Raw genomic sequence first — 25,113 nt, forward strand, 5'->3', positions numbered from 1 at the left:
ACATAATACCTATCCTATGCATTTGATTTGAAAATAATAGCGTGTCCAGGGACGAAACGCCAATGGTTTTAGTAGAATTCACGTTGCGCCCTATAGCCAGCCTCCCAGGAATTAGCCCGGATCATTCCGAAATTATACTCATATTCACCACGGAATAACGCGTGAACGTATTCAAATTTTTTTTAATTTTTTGCATCTTCAAGTTTCAAGTTTCTTTAATAGTTGTCATACAGAAGTACAGAATACTTTTGTACAAAATGCTTCTTACTGTTGCGAACGGAACGGAAGATAGTTACTGTCAAATGACCATGGTATTGTATCCATAGCTATAATATAAAATATAGATTTAGCTCTACAAACAACATGATGCACAGTGAAACTATGTAATGACAACCTGGCCATGCTATAGCTAGATGGGGAAATCGAATGGCCCCGAATGTGTTAATTAGGGATGTCCCGATCCGATCACGTGATCGGGATCGGGGCCGATCACGTGATTTTCCGAAGATCGGGATCGGCAAAAAAAAAAAAAAAAAAAAAAAACGATTTTTTTTTTTTTTTTTTTTTTTTTACTTTTTTTTTTTTATTCAACAAACATGACCATGTTCACGTCTTAAACTCATACTGAGGCCTTAGTTTTGGTTTTAAATTGCATATCATCATTCATTTATTTATTGTCACAGAGCAGAAGAATTTTGCCAAAACAAACCAATAGTATCCAGCTGCAGAACGGCAGACCAGCCACAATCTCAGACCCAAATAAAAAAAATGTATCCCAATTTCTCACATTACATTCACCCTGAATGTTGACGTTATCCAGGTGAAAAGTTAACTTCATAAATCATTTGATGTATAATTAAATCAAAGGAAATGCGTTTGGGTCTGAGAGTGTGGCTGGTCTGCTGTTCTGCAGCTGGATACTATTGGTTTGTTTTGGCAAAATTCTTCTGCTCTGTGTGACAATAAATAAATGAATGATGATATGCAATTTAAAACCAAAACTAAGGCCTCAGTATGAGTTTAAGACGTGAACATGGTCATGTTTGTTGAATAAAAAAAAAAAAAAAAAAAAATTTGATCGGATCGGGAAATATCGGTATCGGTAGATACTCAAAATCACATGATCGGGATCGGATCGGGAGCAAAAAAACGTGATCGGGACATCCCTAGTGTTAATGGTGCTGATATATTGTATGTTAAATTTTTTTTTTTAAGAGTTATCTCTTCTCCAGTCAGCAAGGAACACGTGCAGAGATATTTATGCAAATGCACATGTGCACGCACACACACACGCACACACACACATACACACACACACAGACACACACACACACACACACACAGTACACGTACACAGTTTTTCTATTTTTGGTCAGTCACCCATGCTATTCCTGGTGCTCGTGTCACTTTTAAACTTGGAGAGCCAGGACCTGTTCTTCATAGTACAGTAGTCATTGTAGAAGCCCCTCCCCCCAGCTGCATCTCTACTGCATTAAAGTGGAAAAACCCAAATGATTCATACAAATGTGTTTATTTCCATGGTCTAGGAAAGTTCAATCAATATCTGTGAACATGACCTCCTCTCTTCCCAAAGAAACCAGAGACGTCTGGAGAAGTCTGGAGCTGATACATTGACAATGAATGGGAGACTGATTTGGTTTGGTGAAACCACAGAATGTTTTGTTTTATTATTATTATTATTATTATTATTATTATTATTATTATTATTATTATTATTATTATTATTATTATTATTATTATTATTATTATTATTATATATATATATATATATATCTTTTTTATAACCAACTGAGCTTTATTCTTTTTCTTTTATATGTTTTTGGTAGATTTTTATTGTTTTTTGTGTTACCGGGCAGTCCTGTAGAGAGAGAGAGAAGTATGGGAGATAGACGGGGGAAGACATTCGGGAAAGGTCGCCGGGTCCGGGAGTCTAACCCGGGACGGCCATGTTGCACCGCAGCGCTGTACATGGTGTGCCACCCTGGCGCCCAAATGAGCTTTATTCTATAGTAGTGGTCTCAGTTCTGAAACAGAAAAGATACCTATGAACTCAGAACATGGGTGCTCTCTGTCTCCTATAACCTCTCTCCCAATTAATTGTCTATGGAGCAGCTTCAGACTTTATACTCGATGACATCACACGTTTGAGTTTTAGCACTCTCGCTTTTTTGGGTTTGGCATGGAGTTGTTCGTGGTCACTTATCTTTTTGGACCGTCTTATATACCATAGGAATAACATGTATGAATTCTCAAAATTGGCTGTAGTTCCCCTTTAATCAGGGGTGCAGTCGTAATATGGGCGAAGGCCAAACGCCCGCGCAAGCGCGCTCCCGCGTGCACGCGCATACATGTTCCCTCTGTTGCGCACAAAACAGATGATACACCTTGTCTCATCCTTCCAGTGAAGTCGGGAGATCAAGCAACCCCCCACCACACCTACAGGGCTTGTATTTGGTTGTCGGTATCCTATTATTATGCAAAGTCTAGGTGATAAGTGGCGCGACGAGTCATTTTATCACCTAGACTTTGCATAATAATAGGATGCGCGCACTTCGGCCTCAGTGACGAAGGCCAAACGCTGTTTGACCGCGTTTGCCCAGCACTGCACCCCTGGCTTTAATACAGCAGCATTTCCTCTTTGGGTGGGAGGTCAAACTGGGACTTCTACAACAACACTGTTTCCAGTGGCCAGGTCATGATGCCAGACCAAAGTTCAAAGGTCACCACTTCGGTATGAAAGGAAGCTAGTAGAAGCCACAGGCAGCCATGATGACAGCATAGTCTAGTAGAGCGGTGATTGGTTCAGCTTAATGTGTCACACTTAACAGGAAGTGTGTGTGTGGGGGGGGCAGCAGCTACATCGACTGGTTCTGATTGGATGAATGGATGTACTTCAAAATAGAAGTGGAAAATGTAACGTAAGAATTGACATTGGACCAATAGTACCGACTGTATCAAGCCGGTCATAGTTGCCGTAACAACCTCAATACTAGTTTACAATCCTTGTATCTCCAGTCTCTCCAGAGATTGTCTGGACCCATTGCTGATCCACAATGAGTTACATGTAGCTTAAGCTGGGTTTAAATACCCCCCCCCCATGCCCCCGGATAGGCTCCACATTCCAACTGATTCAGGGTCAGAGTATGAAAGTGAAGCCATGGCCTTATGGTAGGTGATTTAGGATCAGTTGGTAGTATACTATAAGAGCACTGCTGTCAGTTGCAAACCTCATATCTCCAAAAAGTCCTATCTTCAGAAATGAAGATTATATATAATATATATTTTTTATTTTTTTTATCCCCATTTAAACACAACATTTTAAATCATTTTAACCATACTATTGGCTTTGAATGCAGCTCATTATTCCTAGGTTCATGACACATACAGAGGAACATGCTATAAACCTTCAACTCAAGTGGAAATGATGAGAATCAGTTGGAGTTGTGAGGTTTGCACATGGCGGCAGCAGCAGCAGCTCGGTAAGGTTGGCCCTGAGCAGAGCGACCAGGCTTCTCCGTCTCCGGTGCAGACGGGCAACTTCACCGCAGGGGTTATCATTTCAAGGGGGGGGGGGGGGGGGGGGGGGGCGTGTCTTACCTCTGGCACACCCATCTTCCTGCAAGCATCCAGGAAGTTCTCCACGTTCCTCCGACACTTGGCCATGCTGAGTCTGGGCTGGGGGGGGGCACACGCAGAGTGTCATTAAAGGCACAATCTGGAAACCATTATGCAAACCAGCGGTTTTCAAACTACGGTCGTGACCCAAAGTGGGGTCGTTGGCAAGTAAAAGAAATAAATAAGAAATATCAATAATTATTTTTATATATATATATAAAAATAATTATTGTAATTATATGTTCTGGCAACATATTTTGGCTAAATATGCCTTGTTTTATAAATGTGTATTGATAACATAGTGCTGTAATAAAATGTTCTAATAAATATGCATGATCAAGTTCAACAACGTGTGCTTTTATTTTGATATTCCTTAATTCCATGTTGAAATGACGCGATATATTAAGTGTGGGATCGAGAAAAAAAAACCTAAATAAAATGGGGTTGTGGTATAAATAAGTTTGAGAACCCCTGATGTAAACAAATGGGCAGCCCACCGCCTCCAATTTCAAAACACACAATGGGAGAGATGTTATCATTCCCAAATGTATTGACAGGGTACGCCGATATTATGGGAAATGCGCTTACCGTTGTCTCCAGAGTCAGACAAGAAGATATATACCAGTTTCCTCTTGTTAGCGTTCAGTATAAAGCTATCCGGCTGCAAGCTAGCCTAGCTTAGCACAAATGAATGGAAGTGGATACTTACCAGTTAACCTAGTTGTTGGTCAAAAACACCTCTCCCAGAGTTTTAAGCTAGGCTAGGGATCCGTATCTGCCTCCATTCATTTGTGCTAAGCTAGGCTAGCTTGCAGCCGGATATCTTTTCCTACTGAATGCACAGAGAGGAAATTGGTATTTTGACAGTAAGCACATTTTCTCATAATGTTGCCATGTTCCTTTAACCCTTTCACTACCACACTACAGAAGGTTAACCCTTTACTATCACACTACAGACGGTTGGGTTAACCCTTTGTCGTGTGGCAGTGAAAGGGTTAACCTTCTGTATTGTCACAGTGAAAGGGTTAACCATTTGGTAGCGTGGTAGTGAAAGGGTTTTAATGAAAGGACTGAAACTCATTAATTACTGTAACGTCATATGGTGCAACACATACCCCAGCCATCTCAAAAAACTAGAAAGCCTACAAAAGAGGGTACTACGAGTGCTGTCATGGTCCGGGTATCGAGCGCCCTCAAAGCCTCTTTTCCATCGCTTTGGTCTCCTGAGGCTCGCTGAATTTAACATTCATCAAAACGCATCAATTATGTATCAAGTTGTCAACAACATGAATCACAGACTGTCTGAGCTTGTCCCAGTCTGCCAACCACTGCACATCCACAACACAAGAAACAAGCATCTTATATCTGGCAAGAGGAGAAGGCTAAATTGTGCTAGCCTAAGCATGATTGATTGATTGATTGAAAACTTTATTAACAGATTGCAGAATGGGTACAATACAGTACAGCTCAATACACACAATTGTTAAGGGGATGCAGACCAGAGAAAGACTTTCGTCTAGTTTACATCAGGGTCCCCCATTTTCAATTCATCAGGACATATATGACATACATGACATACAGATAGTCAGTACTGCTACATCTATACATTTATGACATACCAGATTTGCAAATACAGTACTGTTTGTGATACAGAAGGAGTCAAGAAAAGGGAGTATATACATTTGACGTAGAAACTGTACATTGGAGGAGGTTGGGTGGGGGGGGGTTGGGTACACTGGGATATTGACAACCATACTGGGTAATCTACATTGGAGGTGGTTGGGGGGGGGGGCACACTGTATAAACAAGCAAAACTGTACATTGAGGGGGGGGGGGGACTGTACAATCAAACAAAATTGTACATTGGACTATTGACAAAACCATACTAGGTAAATGACTGTACATTGGAGGGGGTTGGGTTAGGATATTTACAGGGGCCAGTGTTGAATTGCAGTCTCCCGTAGGTGTCCCTTGAAAGAGGTTTTGAAAGTGGGTAGTGATCCACATTCCTTTACAGCTTTGGGTAGGGCGTTCCACATTGATGTGGCATAATTGCGAAACGTGTTTAGTCCCTTATTTGAGCCAAATCTGGGTTTAACATGATTTGTGGAGCTCCCTCTGGTGTTGTGATCGTGGTATTCACTGACCTTTGGGAAGTATTTTGACATGTACATGGGTACCTTGGTCGTGTAGTGTATCTTGTAGACCAGGCCCATTGCAAGTTGCTGTACTCTGTCGTCTACTCTAAGCCATCCTAGGTTGTCAAAGTGGGCAGGGGTGAGGTGGGTTCTAGGAGTAAGGTCAAGCAGTAGTCTGACCAGTTTGTTTTGAGATGTTTGTAATTTTGTTTTTAGCGCCTTTGAGGTGCTTTGGTACCATGAGGTGCAAGCATAGTCGTAGTACCCCTGAATGAGTGCTCCTGCCAGAGTCTTCAGGGTTAGGGCTGGGCGATATGACGATATTATATAAATATCGGGTACAGTTCATTAACGATACACTTTTTAAACGTATCGTGGATATCGTGATGTTTTGCCCAAGAGGCTTGTGTTGCGTCAATCAGGTCCACACGTTGACACTTTTGAACAGCGCCGCCCCACACACACACTACTGCATCAAAAGTTACTACTTATGATAACAAAGGCATTCGTTTTGTGGCATTGACGTTATATAGTTACACTTTCAATAACATCAGCGTATTTACATAGCAACGACCGAGGTCGACCTAGATATAGCAAGCATTAGCCGTTCATATCTCAGCCCGTGCTGACTCCGTTGTGCCCATTCTGCGGTCTGTTAATAACGTTTTCAATCAGACAGATGTATGGAAAGGCTTTTATTATAACATCCGTTGCAGTAAAATCATTATGCCTCCAGTCGTTTAGTCATTCTGCAGAGCTCAAAGCTAAACGTCGGCCGTGGCGAGCTACCGCTGCCATTGTTGTTTTCATTGAGCTCTCCAATGGCGGAAGTAAAAAATGACGCTTGCCGAATGACGCTTGCCGATTGGTGCTAAGAACAGCAGGGCGGGTGCAAGCGATGTGACGTAATTGGCAGACGCGACTGTCAATCAAAATGATTCTGTTTGCCGACTGAATTAATATAAACGTTATTAACAGATTGCAGCATAGGTACAATACAGTACAGCTCAATACAACAACAGTCAACAGTGGACTGGAGGATGCAGACCAGAGAAAGACTTTCGTCTTGTTTACATCAGGGTCCCCCATTTTCAATTCATCATATTTCATATCTAAATCATATAATATCTCATTGCTAAATATATGCAATATATAATCTAATAATCCAATAATCTAAATCTAATAATATAATATAAAAATGCTAAATGCATGGGTATTTTATTTTGTCTTTAATGTTAGCTTGCAAACTCAAATACTGTCTTGGTAAGCCTCATAATGAATTGTTTGGGGAAAAAAAGAAAAACATCGTGATGCGTATCGTGTATCGCCGAAAGGTCAGAAAATATCGTGATATCATATTTAGGCCATATCGCCCAGCCCTATTCAGGGTATTCTTGTTTACCAGAGAGGAGATCCGGTACAAGAATCGAGTTCGTTGGTTGACTTTTTTTATTACATTGGATGCCATTTTGTCACAGGAGAGATTAGCCTCTAGGATGGAACCCAGGTAGGTAATTTCATCTTTCCTTGTGACAATATTGTCACCCACTGTAACTGAGAAGCCGTCGGTCTTGCTGAGTTTGTTATTTGAACCGAAGAGAATGGACTCTGTTTTGCCCATGTGTAATGATAGTTTGTTATCAGCGAGCCATATGCAGATTCTGCCTAGTTCCGAGCTGAGGGTTTTTTCAACCTGTAACTTGTTCTTGTCAGAGACCAGCAGGGCTGAGTCGTCCGCAAACAGGAACAAGTTGCAGTCACAAGCTGACGACATGTCATTTGCATAAATTAGGAACAGTAGCATGCATAGCATGCAGGGGTCCACAGATCTGGAACAAGCTTGATGAAAATCTAAAAATGACTAATACCTTTAAAACCTTTAAAAAATCACTGAAAGAGGAACTGCTAAAATCATATCTCTAATTAAAATTATAACTTAGGAATAAAATTGTCTGTATTATGTATCTCTGTTATATGTCAGTTAGTAGGTAGGTTGTATTGTTTTGTTTTGTTTTTGTTTTTTTGTTTTTGTTTTTTGTTTTGTTATTGTTTTGTTGTTCATATTCTGTTTGTATCTGTGTTCAGGCTCCCTCCAAAAGCTTTAAATAGCTTCTTGGGAGACCTGGCACATGCACACAATTTGCGACATGTTATCACATGAGGATACTCGCATGTAAAATGTATCGTGTGTGTGTGTGTGAATAAAAATTCATTCATTCAATTCATTCATTCATTCAAAACATGTGTTTCCTACCCACTAGTGTAAAGATCAGTGTTGGTCATGAGAGATGTAGGTGTGTGTGTGTGGGTCATACCACTGCGGGGGAGGGGACGTGGATGCTGGCCACGGAGCGCGGCCGGATGTGATTGGCCAGATGGCAGAGCACCACCCCGTCCATCAGAGAGGAACCCAAGTCTTCAGGAAGAGACACCTTCAACCTGCTTTCAATGCTCTGATGACACACACACACACACACACACACACACACACACACACACACACACACACACACACACACACACACACACACACACACACACACACACACACACACACACACACACACACACACACACACACACACACACACACACACACACACACACACACACACACACAGGCATGAGAAGATGCAAATATACAGACACTAGGGGTGTAACGATGCATCGATTAATCGAAATGCATCGATTCTAATGTGACGATTGAACTGCATCGATTTGAAAATGTTAGAATCGTCATTTTTTGTGTGTATTGTTTTTATTGACCTATAGTCCATTCATGCTGAGTGAATCAGTTCCCCCAGCCACATTTGTGTATACATTTTTTTTGGGGAATTAACTGATTAATCGAATCTAATCGAATCGTGGTCAAATGAAGAGATTTCATGATGCATTGAATCGTTGCCTGAATAATCGTAATCGAAATTCATCGTTGTGAGGTCGCATTGTTACAGACAGACAGACAGACAGACAGACAGACAGACAGACAGACAGACAGACACAGGAAAGAGAACACACACACACACCACAGACACACACACACACGAAAGAGAACACACACACACCACACACACACACACACACACACACACACACACAGGAAAGAGAACACACACACACACACACAGGAAAGAGAACACACACACACACTAAATGGAAGCAGTCCTCACATCTCTGAGTTGCTCCATGAGCTCCAGTTCCTCTCTAAGCTGCTCCATCTTCCGTCTCATGGTGAACTGAGGGTCCACTGTCTCCAGGCTCTTGTGGCTCCGCAGGAACACTGCCCCCCGCAGGCCGGAGGAGAGAAAAACAACAAAAACAACACACATTATTATTAGAAAATAACAGATGGTGCTGGTGGAGGAGGAGGCTACATGGTGTCTAGAAAAGACAGCATTATACAGGAAGTGAAGACCAACAGAACACCAGAGGAATCATCATTTCAAGTCAACCTCTGGCTGGACGTGTAGTGAGAAAGCAACGTAGCCAAATGGTGAACATTGGAAATAATGTTACTTCACCTATAAACACAACACTGCTTAACTGTTCCTTGTAACAGAGCTTGTAACATAAGCTGACATTTTTTTCCCCTGCATAGATCACTAGATTGATCAACTTTTTAAAAGTGTTTCCTGGTTGATAACGAGATGAGTGTGAAAATGGCCAATAGCAAACTTTAAATACTACGAACATGAACATTTTCTGACAGCCCAATATCGATGTAACTAAGAGATTCGCTGAAAAAAGTTATAGTTTTCGTGCATAGATCACTAGATGATCCATTTCTTAATACGAGTTTCCCTAAACCTTTCGTGGTCGATAACACAATCATGAGAGTGGTATACAATCGCCAATAGTGAACTTTAAATACTTAACCTACAAACATGAAACTGTTCCGACAGCGCCGCATTGATGTAACTGAGATTCACTGGGAAATCTATTTTTAACCCTTTCACAACCACACTACAGAATGTTAACCTTTCACTACCACACTACAGACGGTTAACGGTTAATGCATAGGTATTCAGACTATAATACGAGAGTTAGATATTCAAGGACATGGACAGCTTCTCTCAATACAACATGTACCAGTGTCTTTTATATAACGGCATGTTCAGACCCACCCAGTGTTCTGCACATTGTCACGATCATGTACACTGCAGTGTGAGCAGTTCTGCACTCTGGCACCACGCCCAGCCTTATAACCTCAGAATAACCCTGTGTGGTGTTCGGGTCTGTCAAAAAGGTTCACTGTGTACCTTCACTGTCTGCCTCCATCTTGTTTAATTTATATTGCTCTAGATAAACATGATTTATTCCATTCATGTCTTGATCACCTACCTCCCTCCCTCTCCCCCTTTCTTCTCTCTCTCCCTCTGGTTCTCGCTCTCCCTCTCTCTGGTTCTCACTCTTCCTTTCTCTTTTTCCCCTTTCTCTTTTTCCCTCTCTCCCTTTCATTCTCTCTCCCTTATTTATTGTTGTCCTTGTATACTATTGCTGCTGTCATTTTGTATTTTATTTACTTGTATGCGTGTACATAACCTTGTTTTTGTTACAGCCCCCCACCCCCCTTCCCACAAAAGGCCTTTGCTTTTTGGACAGGCTGCTTTTGTATATAAGAATTTGTTCTTAATTGCTTGCCTGGATAAATAAAGGTTAAATAAATAAAAATATAAAATCAAATTATAATTCTTAATAACATTTTTAATTCTTTTTTTTACACATTTTATTACAAAAAACATATAGTACTTTTATTCATAAATGTGATCTAGCAGAGCTAAATGGGAAACATTAACCATATACAGAATGTCGTCTAGATTGCTTGTAATTGAGATGAAGTTAAGTATTTTTACATTAATTGTTATGGCTTTATTGTTTTAAAATCCCAATAATGATGTTGAAAATATACATAATATGTCTCCTGTAAACATCATCACAATGTGATCCAAAATATATTTATATACAACCCCCTTTTTATTATCAATGTTTACATTTTTTTTATCAATGCTTTGAGTTCCTTTACATGGAGGATACTGCTGTCAGCCGACTGGTTTCTGGGCTTGTATTAGTGCTTGGTTTGATGCTGGATGCATGTAATAAAGACAACATGTTTGCAAGCTGGCACTGGCTTAAGAAGCAAAGTGAGAATTAAGAGATACGTGTTCACAACAAGCTGTGTGGGATGAGAACCATTGAAGCCCGAGTGTGAAACAGGCTTGGCCTCTTATCACATGGAACATACAACCCCCCCCCCCCCCACACACACACCTTCCCCCTACTGCTGACGGGTGAATCATTTCAGAATGATTACTGGTGTCCTATTTTCAACTGAGTCATAAACCCTTCTTTTTATGGCCAACTGGTTTAGATGAGCTACGCTATCTGTCCACAAGAGGGAACCCAAGAGCCATTCAGAACTCTACTCTATGGGAACTGCATGGAGGAAATGTTAGCCAGTTTGGATTTAAACGATCGCACTTTATTTAAAGTGACCTGCATTGCTATTCCTAGCACTATTTGTGCAACTTTACACAATTCCTGTGAGTCTATGGAAGACATCTGTAAGGTTTATTTAAAAAAAAAATCATTGTTTTATATTTCTAATGGAGTACTCAAAAGCATCATTTTCCAGCCTCAAGATTTCACCCTGTTATTGGCCTGGCTCCGCCCATAAGCACTTTCAGTGGCAGTCATCCACACAGTCTGTGAGTGGCAGACAGAGAGAGAGAGAGAGAGAGAGAGAGAGAGATAGAGAGAGAGAGAGAGAGAGAGAGAGAGAGAGAGAGATATGGAGGAGAGAAAGAGACAGTGGAGGAAGAGAAACAAAAGGTGGAGGAGAGACAGAAGTGGAGGAAGAGAGAGAGAGAGAGAGAGAGAGAGAGAGAGAGAGAGGGGGAGAGAACTGTGTAAACACTCTGCGTGCAGGTCCCCTTCTCTCTCTCTCTCCCTCTCCCGTTCGAGGAAGTCTACCACTGTGCCGCGCTACAGCTTATGCTCCCGAATCGAGAGAGAGAGAGATAGAGAAGGGGACCCTACCACACTACATAAGGTTAACCTTTCACTACCACATTACAGACGGTTATATATTGTACTGGCGAATCGCATCTTGCTCTTCGCCATCGAGATGTACCTCATATCCACTGTACCTACTGTACTTCATAACGAAAAAACGAATGCACCCAGCATCTGACCAGGCCCGCCCCGGTGCCGTACTATAAGGTACCGGGCGTGGTCACCAACACAATAGATGAGGTACATCTCGATGGCGAAGAGCAAGACGCTCAGCCAGTACTCATATAACTAGGTTATATACATAACCTATCGTTAACCTTTCACTACCACACTACAGACGGTTAACCCTTCACTAGCACACTACAGATGGTTAACCTTCCACTACCACACTACAGACGGTTAACCTTTCACTACCACACTACAGACGGTTAACCTTTCACTACCACACTACAGAAGGTTAACCTTTCACTACCACACTACAGACGGTTAACCTTTCACTACCACACTACAGACGGTTAACCGCATGAGGTGAGGCGGACCTTTAAAAAAGTGAATATCAGGAAGGCAGCAGGTCCGGACGGCATCCCCGGCCGCGTCCTAAAAGTCTGTGCCGACCAACTGGCCCCAGTATTCACTGACATCTTCAACCTGTCCTTAGAACAGGCTGTCATCCCCACCTGCCTGAAGAAGTCCACTATTATCCCTGTACCCAAAAAATCCAAGCCTGCTTGCCTCAACGACTACCGCCCTGTAGCTCTCACCTCCATAGCCATGAAGTGCTTTGAGAAGCTAGTAAAGGGCTACATCTGCTCCTCCCTCCCCATCAACCTGGACCCTCTGCAATTTGCATACCGCCCCAACAGGTCCACAGCAGCATCACACCTGGACAAGAGGCAGGGGAACTATGTGAGAATGCTATTCATCGACTACAGCTCGGCATTCAATACCATAGTCCCCTCCATACTCATAGCCAAGCTCAGGGACCTGGGCTTGAACTATGACCTCTGCCAGTGGGTCTTGGACTTCCTGACTGGCAGACCCCAGGTGGTGAGAGCAGGCAACTGCACCTCCTCATCCATCACCCTCAACATAGGGGCCCCCCAGGGCTGTGTTCTGAGTCCCCTCCTCTACTCCCTGTACACACACGACTGTGTGGCTCAGCGGAGTAGCAATACAATCATCAAATTTGCTGACGACACAGTGGTGGTGGGCCTGATCTCTGCCAACGACGAGAGGGCCTACCTGGAAGAGGTCAAGGTCCTGGCGGGATGGTGCCAGGAAAACAGCCTCTCCCTGAACGTCAGCAAAACAAAGGAGATGATTGTGGACTTCAGGAGGTCGGGGGTCAAGGACTACAGCCCCCTCAGCATCGACGGGGCACCGGTTGAGAGAGTCAACAGCTTTAAGTACCTCGGAGCCTACATATCCGAGGACTTGACATGGACCACACACATTGACAGTGTTGTGAAGAAGGCACGACAACGCCTCTACTTCCTCAGGCGCCTAAGGAAGTTCCAAGTCAGTCAGAAGATCCTTAAGAACGTCTACTCATGTACAATAGAGAGCATCTTGACCGGCAACATCACCTCCTGGTTTGGGAATAGCACTGCACAAGACCGAAGCAGACTACAAAGAGTGACACGTTCAGCCGAACGCACAATTGGAGGGGGGCTCCCCACCCTCCAGAACATTTACAACAAGCGTTGCAAGGGCAAGGCTAAGAGAATCATTAAAGACTCCAGTCACCCGAACAACTGCCTCTTTGAACTGCTGCGGTCAGGCAAGCGATACCGGAGTCTCAAGGCGAGCACAGAAAGACTCAGAAGAAGCTTCTATCCCCAGGCCATCAGGCTGCTAAACGAACAATGAATGAACACTACACAACAACAACCACCATAGATCCTCCCCTACACAACAACAACCACCAAACGCACATAGCACACACATCCACACGCACACACTCACTTTAAACAAACACACTGTAGCACCCACTCCACACACTTTATAGCACACACCCACTTTAAACAAACACACTGTAGCACCCACTCCCCACACTTTATATTTATTGATGAAGGATTGCACTACAACTCGTACACCTTACTGTAAATTGTACCTAAATTGTACCTCATCCCATTTCTGCTTTGCACTATATAGTACTGTACATTAGTACACTGCATAGTATTGTATATTATATGGTAACTCAGAACATTGTACATATGTCTATACCGAACACTGTGACCTCATTTTCTTCTTCTAAACTACATGCTATACTATGTTATTTGATACTATCTTGTCTAGCACAGTCTCTGGAGCGTAACAGTAAGAAGCATTTTGTATGAAAGTATTCTGTACTTCTGTATGACAACTATTAAAGAAACTTGAAACTTAAAGAAACTTGAAACTTAACCTTTCACTACCACACTACAGACGGTTAACCCTTCACTAGCACACTACAGATGGTTAACCTTTCACTACCACACTACAGAAGGTTAACCTTTCACTACCACACTACATACGGTTAACCCTTTCACTACCACACTACAGAAGGTTAACCCTTCACTACCACACTACAGAAGGTTAACCTTTCACTACCACACTACAGAAGGTTAACCTTTCACTACCACACTACAGAAGGTTAACCCTTCACTACCACACTACAGACGGTTAACCTTTCACTACCACACTACAGACGGTTAACCTTTGTGTCTGTGTGTCTGTGTGTCTGTCTGTCTGTCTGTCTGCATGTCTGTCTGTCTGTCTGTCTGTCTGTCTGCATGTCTGTCTGTCTGTCTGTCTGTCTGTCTGCATGTCTGTCTGTCTGCGTATATGTCTGTCTGTCTGTCTGTCTGCGTGTATGTCTGTCTGTCTGTGTGTCTGTCTGTCTGTCTGTCTGTCTGTCTGTCTGTCTGTCTGTCTGTCTGCATGTCTGTTTGTCTGTCTGTCGGTGTGTCTGTCTGCTTGCCTGTCTGTCTGTCTGCATGTCTGTCTGTCTGTCTGTCTGCATGTCTGTTTGCCTGTCTGTCTGTATGCCTGTCTGTCTGCCTGTGTGTCTGTGTGTCTGTCTGTCTGTCTGTCTGTCTGCATGTCTGTCTGTCTGTCTGTCTGTCTGCGTGTCTGTGTGTCTGTCTGTCTGTCTGTGTGTCTGTCTGCTCATCAGTGAGGTGGAATAGAGAACAGGCTCACTCTTCATCCATAAAGTAGACAGATGTATTATATTGTGGGAAAACGAGAACCTTGCTGTGTGTGAGAGAGAGACACAGCAGAGTATACACCCCGATTAACTTAGGCACACACACACACACACACACACACACACACACACACACACACACACACACACACACACACACACACACACACACACACACACACACACACACACACACACACACACACACACACACACACACACACACAAATAAATAAGGGCACCACATTCACAAAGCAGGAAGTGTGAAAATAGCAACAGTACTTTCCCCCTCAGACTCCAACAAAGGCTTCTACAGGAGGGAGAGAGAGAGAGATGAGGGAAGAGAGAGAGGAAGATAGAGATAGGGGGAGAGAGTGAGTGAGAAAGAGAGAGATAGGAAGAGAGAGAGAGAGATAGAGAAAGAGAAAGAGAAAGAGAAAGAGAGAGAGAGAGAGAGAGAGATAGAGAGAGAGAGAGAGAGAGAGAGAGAGAGAGAGAGAGAGAGAGAGAGAGAGAGAGAGAGAGAGAGAGAGAGAGAGAGAGAGAGAGAGAGAGGGGAAGATAGAGATAGGGGGAGATAGTGAGAGAGAGTGAGTGAGAAAGAGAGAGAGATAGGAAGAGAGAGAGAGGAAGATAGAGAGGGGGAGAGAGTGAGAGAGAAATAGAGAGGAAGATAGAGAGAGGAGAGGGATATGAAGATAGATAGGGGGAGAGAGTGAGAGAGAGTAAGTGAGAAAGAGAGATAGTGAAAGAGTTAGAGATAGCTTTTTTTTTTTAACCCTTTGCAAGTCAGAATATAGGTTTGTTTTGCTCCAGTGTTTATAAACATTCTTCATGTAAACAAACCTTTTATACAATTAAAACTAATTTGTACTTTAGTTCATCCTGCGTGAGTCCTTATATCAAGAGCCCAGTCGACTAGGTAGGGAATGAAAGTATGTGTCCGTTCCTGTGTTGCGTCTTCGGTGGTGGTGGTGTGAACCCTTTGTTCACATTTGGACCACGGATTGGGTCTTTAAAGGCAAACTTGCAGGTTAAACCCTACTCTTCAATTATGGGTAGTTTACATCATTGGTATCTAATTTCATTATTTATTTATTTCCATTTGACGCCGGAAATGCCACTCAGAAAGGGTTAAAAAGGGCCACGCACGAATAACATGTATGGAGCGAATGAAAAAGCTTATCAGACGCTAGCAGGGCCGTGACGTCACTTCAGGCAACTTATGCCTCATGCCCGTCCGGGTCATAGTACTACTGGCTATATGGCTCTGGCTAACGTTACCCCGCTAACGTTAGCATTATGTCTACTGTCGTGAACCATTTTAAATCGGGGCATGTAAAAGAGTTTTGGGAACGAGTAAAATGTGCAGGTCCTCTTCTCAGACCTGTGGGGCAAAGCACTGCACACGCATCATGCCGGCTAGCAAGCTGCATGTACAACGACACGATGATAGTGGTTCGCTTTAGAGATGAATGGCTATGATCACGGAGCAATAGTGTTGTTAGGTGAAACAGATACATTTTCATTCATTCACTCCTCGGCTAGTAGTAGCAAGGCTCCTTGCTTCCTGCCACTACCTGCCCTGTGACTCTCAGAGCCCCTGCTGCCCTGCACCTGATGTGACGTCATCATTAAGATCACACACGCACGTTATGAACCATGGATTAAAATATCCACGTGCGTGGTGGTTGTGGTTTGGTCGACAACATTTTTGATAAAAACGCTAAAACTGGGTCAATTTCGATAAATTTTTGTCCCCCTCTTCATGAAAGTCACCGTTGGCCTAGTTCACATTGTTTATTGAACAAAAATACAACGTGCAAGTGGGGCCTTTAACTATCGTCGTGTGGCAGTGAAAGGGTTAACCTTCTGTATTGTTGCAGTTAAAAGGGTTAACCCGTTGGTAGTGTGGCAGTGAAAGGGTTAATATGCCACTAGAAGAATCTCTACCAGAGAGGGAGACAGACCGGCACGAGGGAGCCTGGCATGTGCTCACTGCAGCTGGGTGCCGCTGCCGGGGAGAGAGCCTCTCTGGTCACCGTGCCCCTGCCCCACCCAGAGGGTCAAATGGACGGCATTTATCCAAAAGCGCCTCACGTTCACACATGCATGGTGCCAACCTGCTGGAGCAGGGGTTCTCAAACTTGTTTATACCACGACCCCATTTTATTTAGGAATTCTTTTTGCGACCCCACACTTAATGTATCGCGTCATTTCAACGTGGCATTAAGGAATATCAAAATAAAAGCACACGTTGTTGAACTTGCTTATTTATTAGAACATTTTATGACTATGTTATCAATACACATGTATAAAACGAGGCATATTTAGCCAAAATATGTTGCCAGAACATTAAAATATATAGCTTTCTTTTTCTTTTACTTGCCAATGCGCGACCCCCACTGTCACCTACCCACGACCCCACTTTGGGTCGCGACCCGTAGTTTGAGAACCGCTGTGCTAGAGGTTAGGGGTCAAGTGTGTTTCTCCGTGGGGATGCTTCGACACGCAGCCACAGGAAGAACCAGAATCGAACCGGGAACCTTCTGATTACACAGACGACTGGCTGCTCTACCTTCTTGAGCCACTGTCGCCCTGCGTAGGGGGTAGAGGGTGAACATTATTATTCTTATTCTTATTATTCTATATTATTATTAAGGGGTGAACACAGTCCAGCTGACTGAGGACAACTGGGATCTACTGTGTGTTGCACTGTGTGTCTATGGAGTCTATTTCATCTTGTCCTCAGTCCGCAGCCTGACCCCAGTCTCAGTCAGCTCCTACAGTCAGGACCCCATGCGTTGGTCTGGGCTCGACTCTCCGGGGCTGTGCAGTGCTATTTCGTTAATTAGTGATTTTCTTGCGCTCAATGTTTTCTTTTTTTGTATCTTAGGGATGTGGGGGAGGCAGGCAGGTGTCCTGGGATTGGGAGGGGGTGGGTGGGTGGGTGTCCTGGGATGTGGGGGAGGCAGGACAGGGAGGGGGTGGGTGGGTGTCCTGGGATGTGGGGGAGGCAGGACAGGGAGGGGGTGGGTGGGTGTCCTGGGATGTGGGGGAGGCAGGACAGGGAGGGGGTGGGTGGGTGTCCTGGGGTGTGGGGGAGGCAGGACAGGGAGGGGGTGGGTGGGTGTCCTGGGATGTGGGGGAGGCAGGACAGGGAGGGGGTGGGTGGGTGTCCTGGGATGTGGGGGAGGCAGGACAGGGAGGGGGTGGGTGGGTGTCCTGGGATGTGGGGGAGGCAGGACAGGGAGGGGGTGGGTGGGTGTCCTGGGGTGTGGGGGAGGCAGGACAGGGAGGGGGTGGGTGGGTGGGTGTCCTGGGATGTGGGGGAGGCAGGACAGGGAGGGGGTGGGTGGGTGTCCTGGGGTGTGGGGGAGGCAGGACAGGGAGGGGGTGGGTGGGTGGGTGTCCTGGGATGTGGGGGAGGCAGGACAGGGAGGGGGTGGGTGGGTGTCCTGGGGATCACGGCTGGGGCAGTGGTGGGATGTTTGTGTAAAAAAGAATTATTAATCTTTTATAAAGTTAGAGGATTAACAAATGCAAATAAACAGAGATATATATATATATATATATATATATATATATATATATATATATATATATATATATATATATATATATATATATATATATATATATATATATATATATATTTTTAACTATCCAGATCTAGTATGAGGAACAGCATGGATTGTGCTGAGAAATTACTACTGATCAACATCATCACTGGTTATTAAGAAATAAGTCTAGAGGTCCACAAATCAAACTATCCCTAAAATGTAATGAATTTTTTTTAAATAATAATAATAACAAAGTAATGTATATATATATATATATATAATATATATATATATATATATATAATAAATAATGTAATTTTTCTAGCATGAAGAACAAGTCACTGTATTGTCACTGTATTGTCACTTCATTGTAAACAGTGAAAGTCACATTGTTGCCAGCCATTAGAATGTGTCGCTCAGCTCTTTCCCAAAGACGTTCCCAGCAGTGAGGCAGCAGTGTGTTCTTAGCGTGGGAGGCATGCGGGCAGAGACGCTCAGGTGGGAGGCATGCGGGCAGAGACGCTCAGGCCAGCATTCCTGCATCCTGCAGCAAAACACTTCACTACCACGTTTAATACCAGCCCTTTCTGTTCAACCTCTCTCTCCCTCTCTCTGTCACTACTCTTCTCTTTCTTTATCCCTTTCTCCCTCCATCTCTCTCTCTCCTTCTACACCCCATCTCTCTCTCTCCTTCTACACCCCATCTCTCTCTCCTTCTACAACCCCCCCCCCCTCTCTCTCTCTCTCTCTCTCTCTCTCTCTCTCTCTCTCTCTCTCTCTCTCTCTCTCTATAATATCTCCACTCTGTGTGTGTGTGTGTGTGTGTGTGTGTGCGTGTGTGCGTGCGTGTGTGTGTGTAGGTGTGTGTGTGTGTGTGCGTGCGTGCGTGCATGTGTGTGTTTGTGTGTGTATGCATGTGCACTTTTCTCACAAGGCTAGCCTTCGCTACATCCTGTAAGTCAAAGTAATGAATATAGATTTGTTGAGACAGAGAGAGAGATAGAAAGAGAGAAAGAGAGATAGAGAGAGAGACAGAGAGAATAATATAGAATAATAAGAATAAGAATAATAATGTTCACCCCGTACCCCGTACGCAGGGCGACAGTGGCTCAAGAAGGTAGAGCAGCCAGTCGTCTGTGTAATCAGAAGGTTCCCGGTTCGATTCTGGCTCTTCCTGTGGCCGCGTGTCGAAGCGTCCCCACGGAGAAACACACTTGACCCCTAACCTCTAGCACAGCGGTTCTCAAACTACGGGTCGCGACCCAAAGCGGGGTCGTGGGTAGGTGACAGTGGGGGTCGCGCATTGGCAAGTAAAAGAAAAAGAAAGCTATATATTTTAATGTTCTGGCAACATATTTTGGCTAAATATGCCTCGTTTTATAAATGTGTATTGATAACATGGTAATAAAATGTTCTAATAAATAAGCAAGTTCAACAACGTGTGCTTTTATTTTGATATTCCTTAATGCCACATTGAAATTACGCGATACATTAAGTGTGGGGTCGCAAAAAGAATTCCTAAATAAAATGGTTTCCACTTTAAGAGGAAATAACTAATCCTACTTCCTTTTTCCTCTGTAAGCTGTTGAGAAGAGGTGAGATGCATTATGAGATTGGTAGTCATAATCAAATCATTGACTTTTAAACAGATGGTGTATTATTCACAGGGTCAAGACGCCACCATGACTGACTCAGACACACACGCCCACACACACACGCCCACACGCCCACACACACACACACACACACACACACACACACACACACTGTATGATGGTTTAGTAGCAGTACAGTCTCTTCAGTGTGGAGGTTCAGTATGTTAACTGTATGATGGTTTAGTAGCAGTACAGTCTCTTCAGTGTGGAGGTTCAGTATGTTAACTGTATGATGGTTTAGTAGCAGTACAGTCTCTTCAGTGTGGAGGTTCAGTATGTTAACTGTATGATGGTTTAGTAGCAGTACAGTCTCTTCAGTGTGGAGGTTCAGTATGTTAACTGTATGATGGTTTAGTAGCAGTACAGTCTCTTCAGTGTGGAGGTTCAGTATGTTAACTGTATGATGGTTTAGTAGCAGTACAGTCTCTTCAGTGTGGAGGTTCAGTATGTTAACTGTATGATGGTTTAGTAGCAGTACAGTCTCTTCAGTGTGGAGGTTCAGTATGTTAACTGTATGATGGTTTAGTAGCAGTACAGTCTCTTCAGTGTGGAGGTTCAGTATGTTAACTGTATGATGGTTTAGTAGCAGTACAGTCTCTTCATTAATCTTAAAATCGCCGGATGTCTACTGGCTTTATTGTTTTTTTTTTAATATATTATCTTTTTCCCCTCCTCTTTTCCGATTTTTCTCCCATCCCACTGTTTAGTCGTTATGCCAATTCCCAACTCCCTTCCTGGTTGTTGCGCACCCCCCCTACTGTTGGTCCGGGAGGCCGGAGACTATCACATGCTTTCCTCCGACTTATGCGTAGCCAGCCGGCAGCCAGCCTGGCAGCTCAGATTCTCACTGGGAGAGTGTAACGTGTGGAAGGTCACACTACCTCCCTCCAGATCCTTCCTTCGCTGAGCAGGCGCCCCGACCGAACTGTAGGAGTATTTTTCTGTTTACAACGCCCAGGACCCACCCATCAGCTTTCCCACCCTCTAATACTGCCAATTGTATTAGTGCGGACGACCAGCCAAACTGAAAACAATGTGGAGAGCTGGATTCGAACACGCGAACCCAGCGTCTCCAGCATTGGTGGTGAGTGCCTTGCCCACTGCACCACCCAGCCACCCTTTGGTTTTATTGTTTATGCTTAGCATGGTTACTTTCAGGAAGTGGATTCATACTTTAAAAATAACAATAAAGATGTGAATGAACCGACCTAACCTTGACTACAAACAAAACAGTCACAGAAGCGGACAATTTAAACCCCCATGCAAACAACGTGCCTTTCAAGTGTACAGTAAGTAGATCAAGGTTACTTTTGTCTGTTCGACACAAATGATGTGACTAGGGATGTCCCGATCCGATCACGTGATTTTCAGAAGATTTTCAGAGAAGGGGGGGATCGGGATATTTTTTTTATATTATTATTCTTTTATTTGTATTATTATTATTATTTATGACTGAATGTAACTGAACTTGTGAAGCTAGTCAAGCTACCTCTGTTACTGCACTACCTTTGTTATTGCACTATTCTGCACAGCATTTGTTTTAGTTTACATGGTTCTTTTGTGGTGCACCACTGATAAGCTTTATTTTTATTTTGTTTTGAATTTTGATCCAATGCTGCAATAAGTGAAAAAATAAGCTATATATCCATGTTGGATATAATGCATATACTGTTAAAAAAGCCATATCCATGTTGGATATAATGGTTATTTGGATATTGTTAAATAAAAAAACAACCTTAAGGGTAAACTTAAGAGAAACAAAGCCGACGGAGGTATGGCATTTCCAGATTTTTACCACTATTTTAAGGCGTACACTTTAAGACCACTGACAACCTGGTTTGATCCCCAAGCATCAGTATCCTGGAGAAATTTAGAAGTAAATATAGTAGCACCACATAGACTGCAGGACATAGCATACACCAAATTATCAATTAAGCAATGCGAATTGAAATTTGACCCCATTATTACTCATGCGATCCGGATATGGCGTGAAACACAAAAAAAATATTCTAACCCACATAAATGGCATAGTCATACTCCCCTATTCAATAACAATGCACTCCTGATTGGAAAACGACCTATAAAATACCCTAAATGGGAAAAGCAGGGCATACACACATTAGGAGATGTTTTCAACAAACGGGGTTTTTGTAGATATGAAGAAATACATACAAAATTGTATCTCACCAGTTCCACATATTATTTTTACGCACAATTATTGTTATGTTTGAAGGCTCATGGAGTCCCATTAAGGATACCAATTGAACACCACAGATACCACAAATTCTTCTATGAAAGAGAGACATCGAGAGGTTTTGTATCAGATTTTTATCATCAATTACTAACGTCCTCGTATGGAATCCTCCACCTAGACTCAGTCTGGAGGAGGAATATACCATTTTGATTGGCAAGAAGCCTGGGCAAACGTTCGACTTGCGTCACGTAACCCGGACCATCAACAAATCAATCTTAACTATATTCATAGGACATACCTGACTCCTATAAGATTGAACAGAATGGGACTTAAACAAGACTCCAGATGCTCCTTATGTACAAGTGGGGATGAGGGTACATTTATGCACATGTACTGGGATTGCCCACCAGTTAAGATATTCTGGAAAGAAGTGTCCCAGCAATTATCAAATTTCTTAATTCTGAATATACCTGTACATCCCTCTGTATTGCTGTTGAATGATGTTTTTGAGTTTGCAGTCCCTATACAGCTAAAGAGATTAGTTTTATCTGGTATCACAGCGGCTAAAAAGCTGATAGCATCACGATGGATTCAACCGGAAAAAATTTGCCGGAAGGTTTGGATTCTTACATATCTCGATGTGATTTATCTAGAAATATCTACAGCAAGAATTTTAGGTGTCAGTGAATCCAAAATTGCAATGTGGTTAGAAGTGGTGGAGAGAATAAAAGCTAGCATATAATGGTAGTGCCTGGTTAGGAGCGAATGATAATGGATGGATTATCCAAGTGGGGATCCGGGGGGGGGGGGGGGGGGGGGTAGCGAGCAGGAGCATATGTATGTAGGGTATTAGATAGCAAGTATTAGGTGTATATCTATACATTTATTTAAATGGTGATTTCATTGGATGTGTACTGTTAATTAATGCTTGTATATCTAATTGTATGTTGTTATGTTTATGTGTATGTTTAAAAAATAATAAAAAAATATATATAAAAAAATTTAAATTAAAAAATGGTAAACTTTTTTCTTTTCTTTTTTCTTAATGCATTGCCAAAAGACCGGATCGGGAAAAACCGGTATCGGCAGATACTCAAAATCACATGATCGGGATCGGATGGGGAGCAAAAAAATGCGATCGGGACATCCCTAGATGTAACGCCCAACCAGGTTAGATGCTGCATGTTGCTGCTGTTAATAATAACATGCAATGGGATTGATTTTGTACCACTTAGGTTTCCATTTTATAATTTTACCATTCAGATCAAATGTCCCTCACTCTATAGAGAATGTTGGTGAAGTTCTATTTATTCCAACATGGCTGCCTGTAACCATGGCCAGATTATATACCACTTAGGGAGGTCTCCAGGGGCCCCCTGTCAATTCAGGAGGGGGGGGGGGGTTATACTTTAAACAGAAAGGACCACACATATATACTAGGGCTGAATGATTAATTGATCTTAAATCGAAATCGCGATTTGGAATGATGCAATTAGCTAATCGCAATTTTCTTTTTTCGCAATTCTTTTTTTTTCTTTATTTAAAAAGGTACCGTTGGGTACCGGTATCGATTCCCAGGTAAAAAGAAAAATGTTCAGGCTCTGTGTCCCGAAAAGACCCACCACGTAGGCCAGATGCAAGCCGCATTTTACAATAAACCTCTGTGGGGCTGCTACATTTAAAAAAAAATTATAATCGCAAATTTAATTGCAATCGCAATATCTGTCAGAAAAAAAATCGCAATTAGATTATTTCCCAAAATCGTGCAGCCCTAATATATTCCAAATCAAATGAGTGAGATGATACTGTGAATCTACACACACACCTGGGATTCCCCGGGACATTATGTCCAGAACGCCCGCCCGCTCAGTAATCCAGGTAACCGTTGGTAACCACTTTTGAAAGAAAATGTCATGTGTGCAGTGGTAGAGTAGGTAAAACTTCACAGTGTTACTGTCCCACTGTGACTTTGTTTACAAGGTCCAGTAATAAGACAGCAAATTACAAAATGTTTGTTTATATACCTCTCATATATCAACATGTAGCATTCCGGACATTCTGTGCAAAGCCTCTATGGGACCCGGAGTCATTCAGACATAACACTAGTCTTATCATGTCCGGGCCTAGTAGCAATACCCGCTGTGGGTCTGAAAACAAGAAAAAAACTATACATACTACAGTATTCCAACTAAAAGAAGAAACCAATACATTCTACAGTATTCCAACTAAAAGGCACGTGATGCAGTATTTGATTTGGCACAATGTCTTTTAATATTATGTTACATCCTAAAGGCCTATGGTATGTTGAGACATTTATAATATCCTAACGCTCAGGGCACATATTTGACCAACATTACTTGTAGAGTTGATTACTAGCTCTGGGGGAAGCGTTACACACTGTATGTGGTAACAACTTTAATCTGCCACCAACATCTAAAATATCAGGAAAATCTGGAATATGAGTAACACAAGTTGCCTGAGAGAGAGACACAGAGAGAGATAGAGAGAGAGATAGAGAGATAGAGAGAGAGACAGAGAGAGAGAGATACACAGACACATAGAGAGACAGACACAGCGAGAGACATAGACATAGAGACACAGAGATAGAGAGAGAGACACACACACACAGCGACATAGACAGCAAGAGAGATAGTGAGAGAGACAGAGACAGAAAGAGAGATAGTGAGAGAGACAGAGACAGAAAGAGAGACAGACAGAGAGACAG

The 25,113-nt window shown here is 42.9% G+C and overlaps 1 protein-coding gene across 2 annotated transcripts in view; it reads right to left on the reverse strand.

Annotated features, from left to right (window-relative positions):
- Positions 1-25,113, reverse strand: part of lrch1 (leucine-rich repeats and calponin homology (CH) domain containing 1) — a 348,164-nt gene that overhangs the window by 27,194 nt on the left and 295,857 nt on the right. For both annotated transcript variants that reach the window (XM_084314586.1, XM_084314585.1), the window contains exons 15-17: positions 8,945-9,054; positions 8,090-8,227; positions 3,619-3,696 (exon numbers count right to left, since the gene is read on the reverse strand). In XM_084314586.1, coding sequence (XP_084170712.1) covers positions 3,619-3,696; positions 8,090-8,227; positions 8,945-9,054 — 326 coding nt within the window. The remainder of the gene's footprint in view (positions 1-3,618; positions 3,697-8,089; positions 8,228-8,944; positions 9,055-25,113) is intronic.

This window comes from Notolepis coatsorum, assembly GCF_963971535.1.
Source record: "Notolepis coatsorum genome assembly, chromosome: 5".
In the NCBI taxonomy this organism is placed as follows: Eukaryota; Metazoa; Chordata; class Actinopteri; order Aulopiformes; family Paralepididae; genus Notolepis; species Notolepis coatsorum.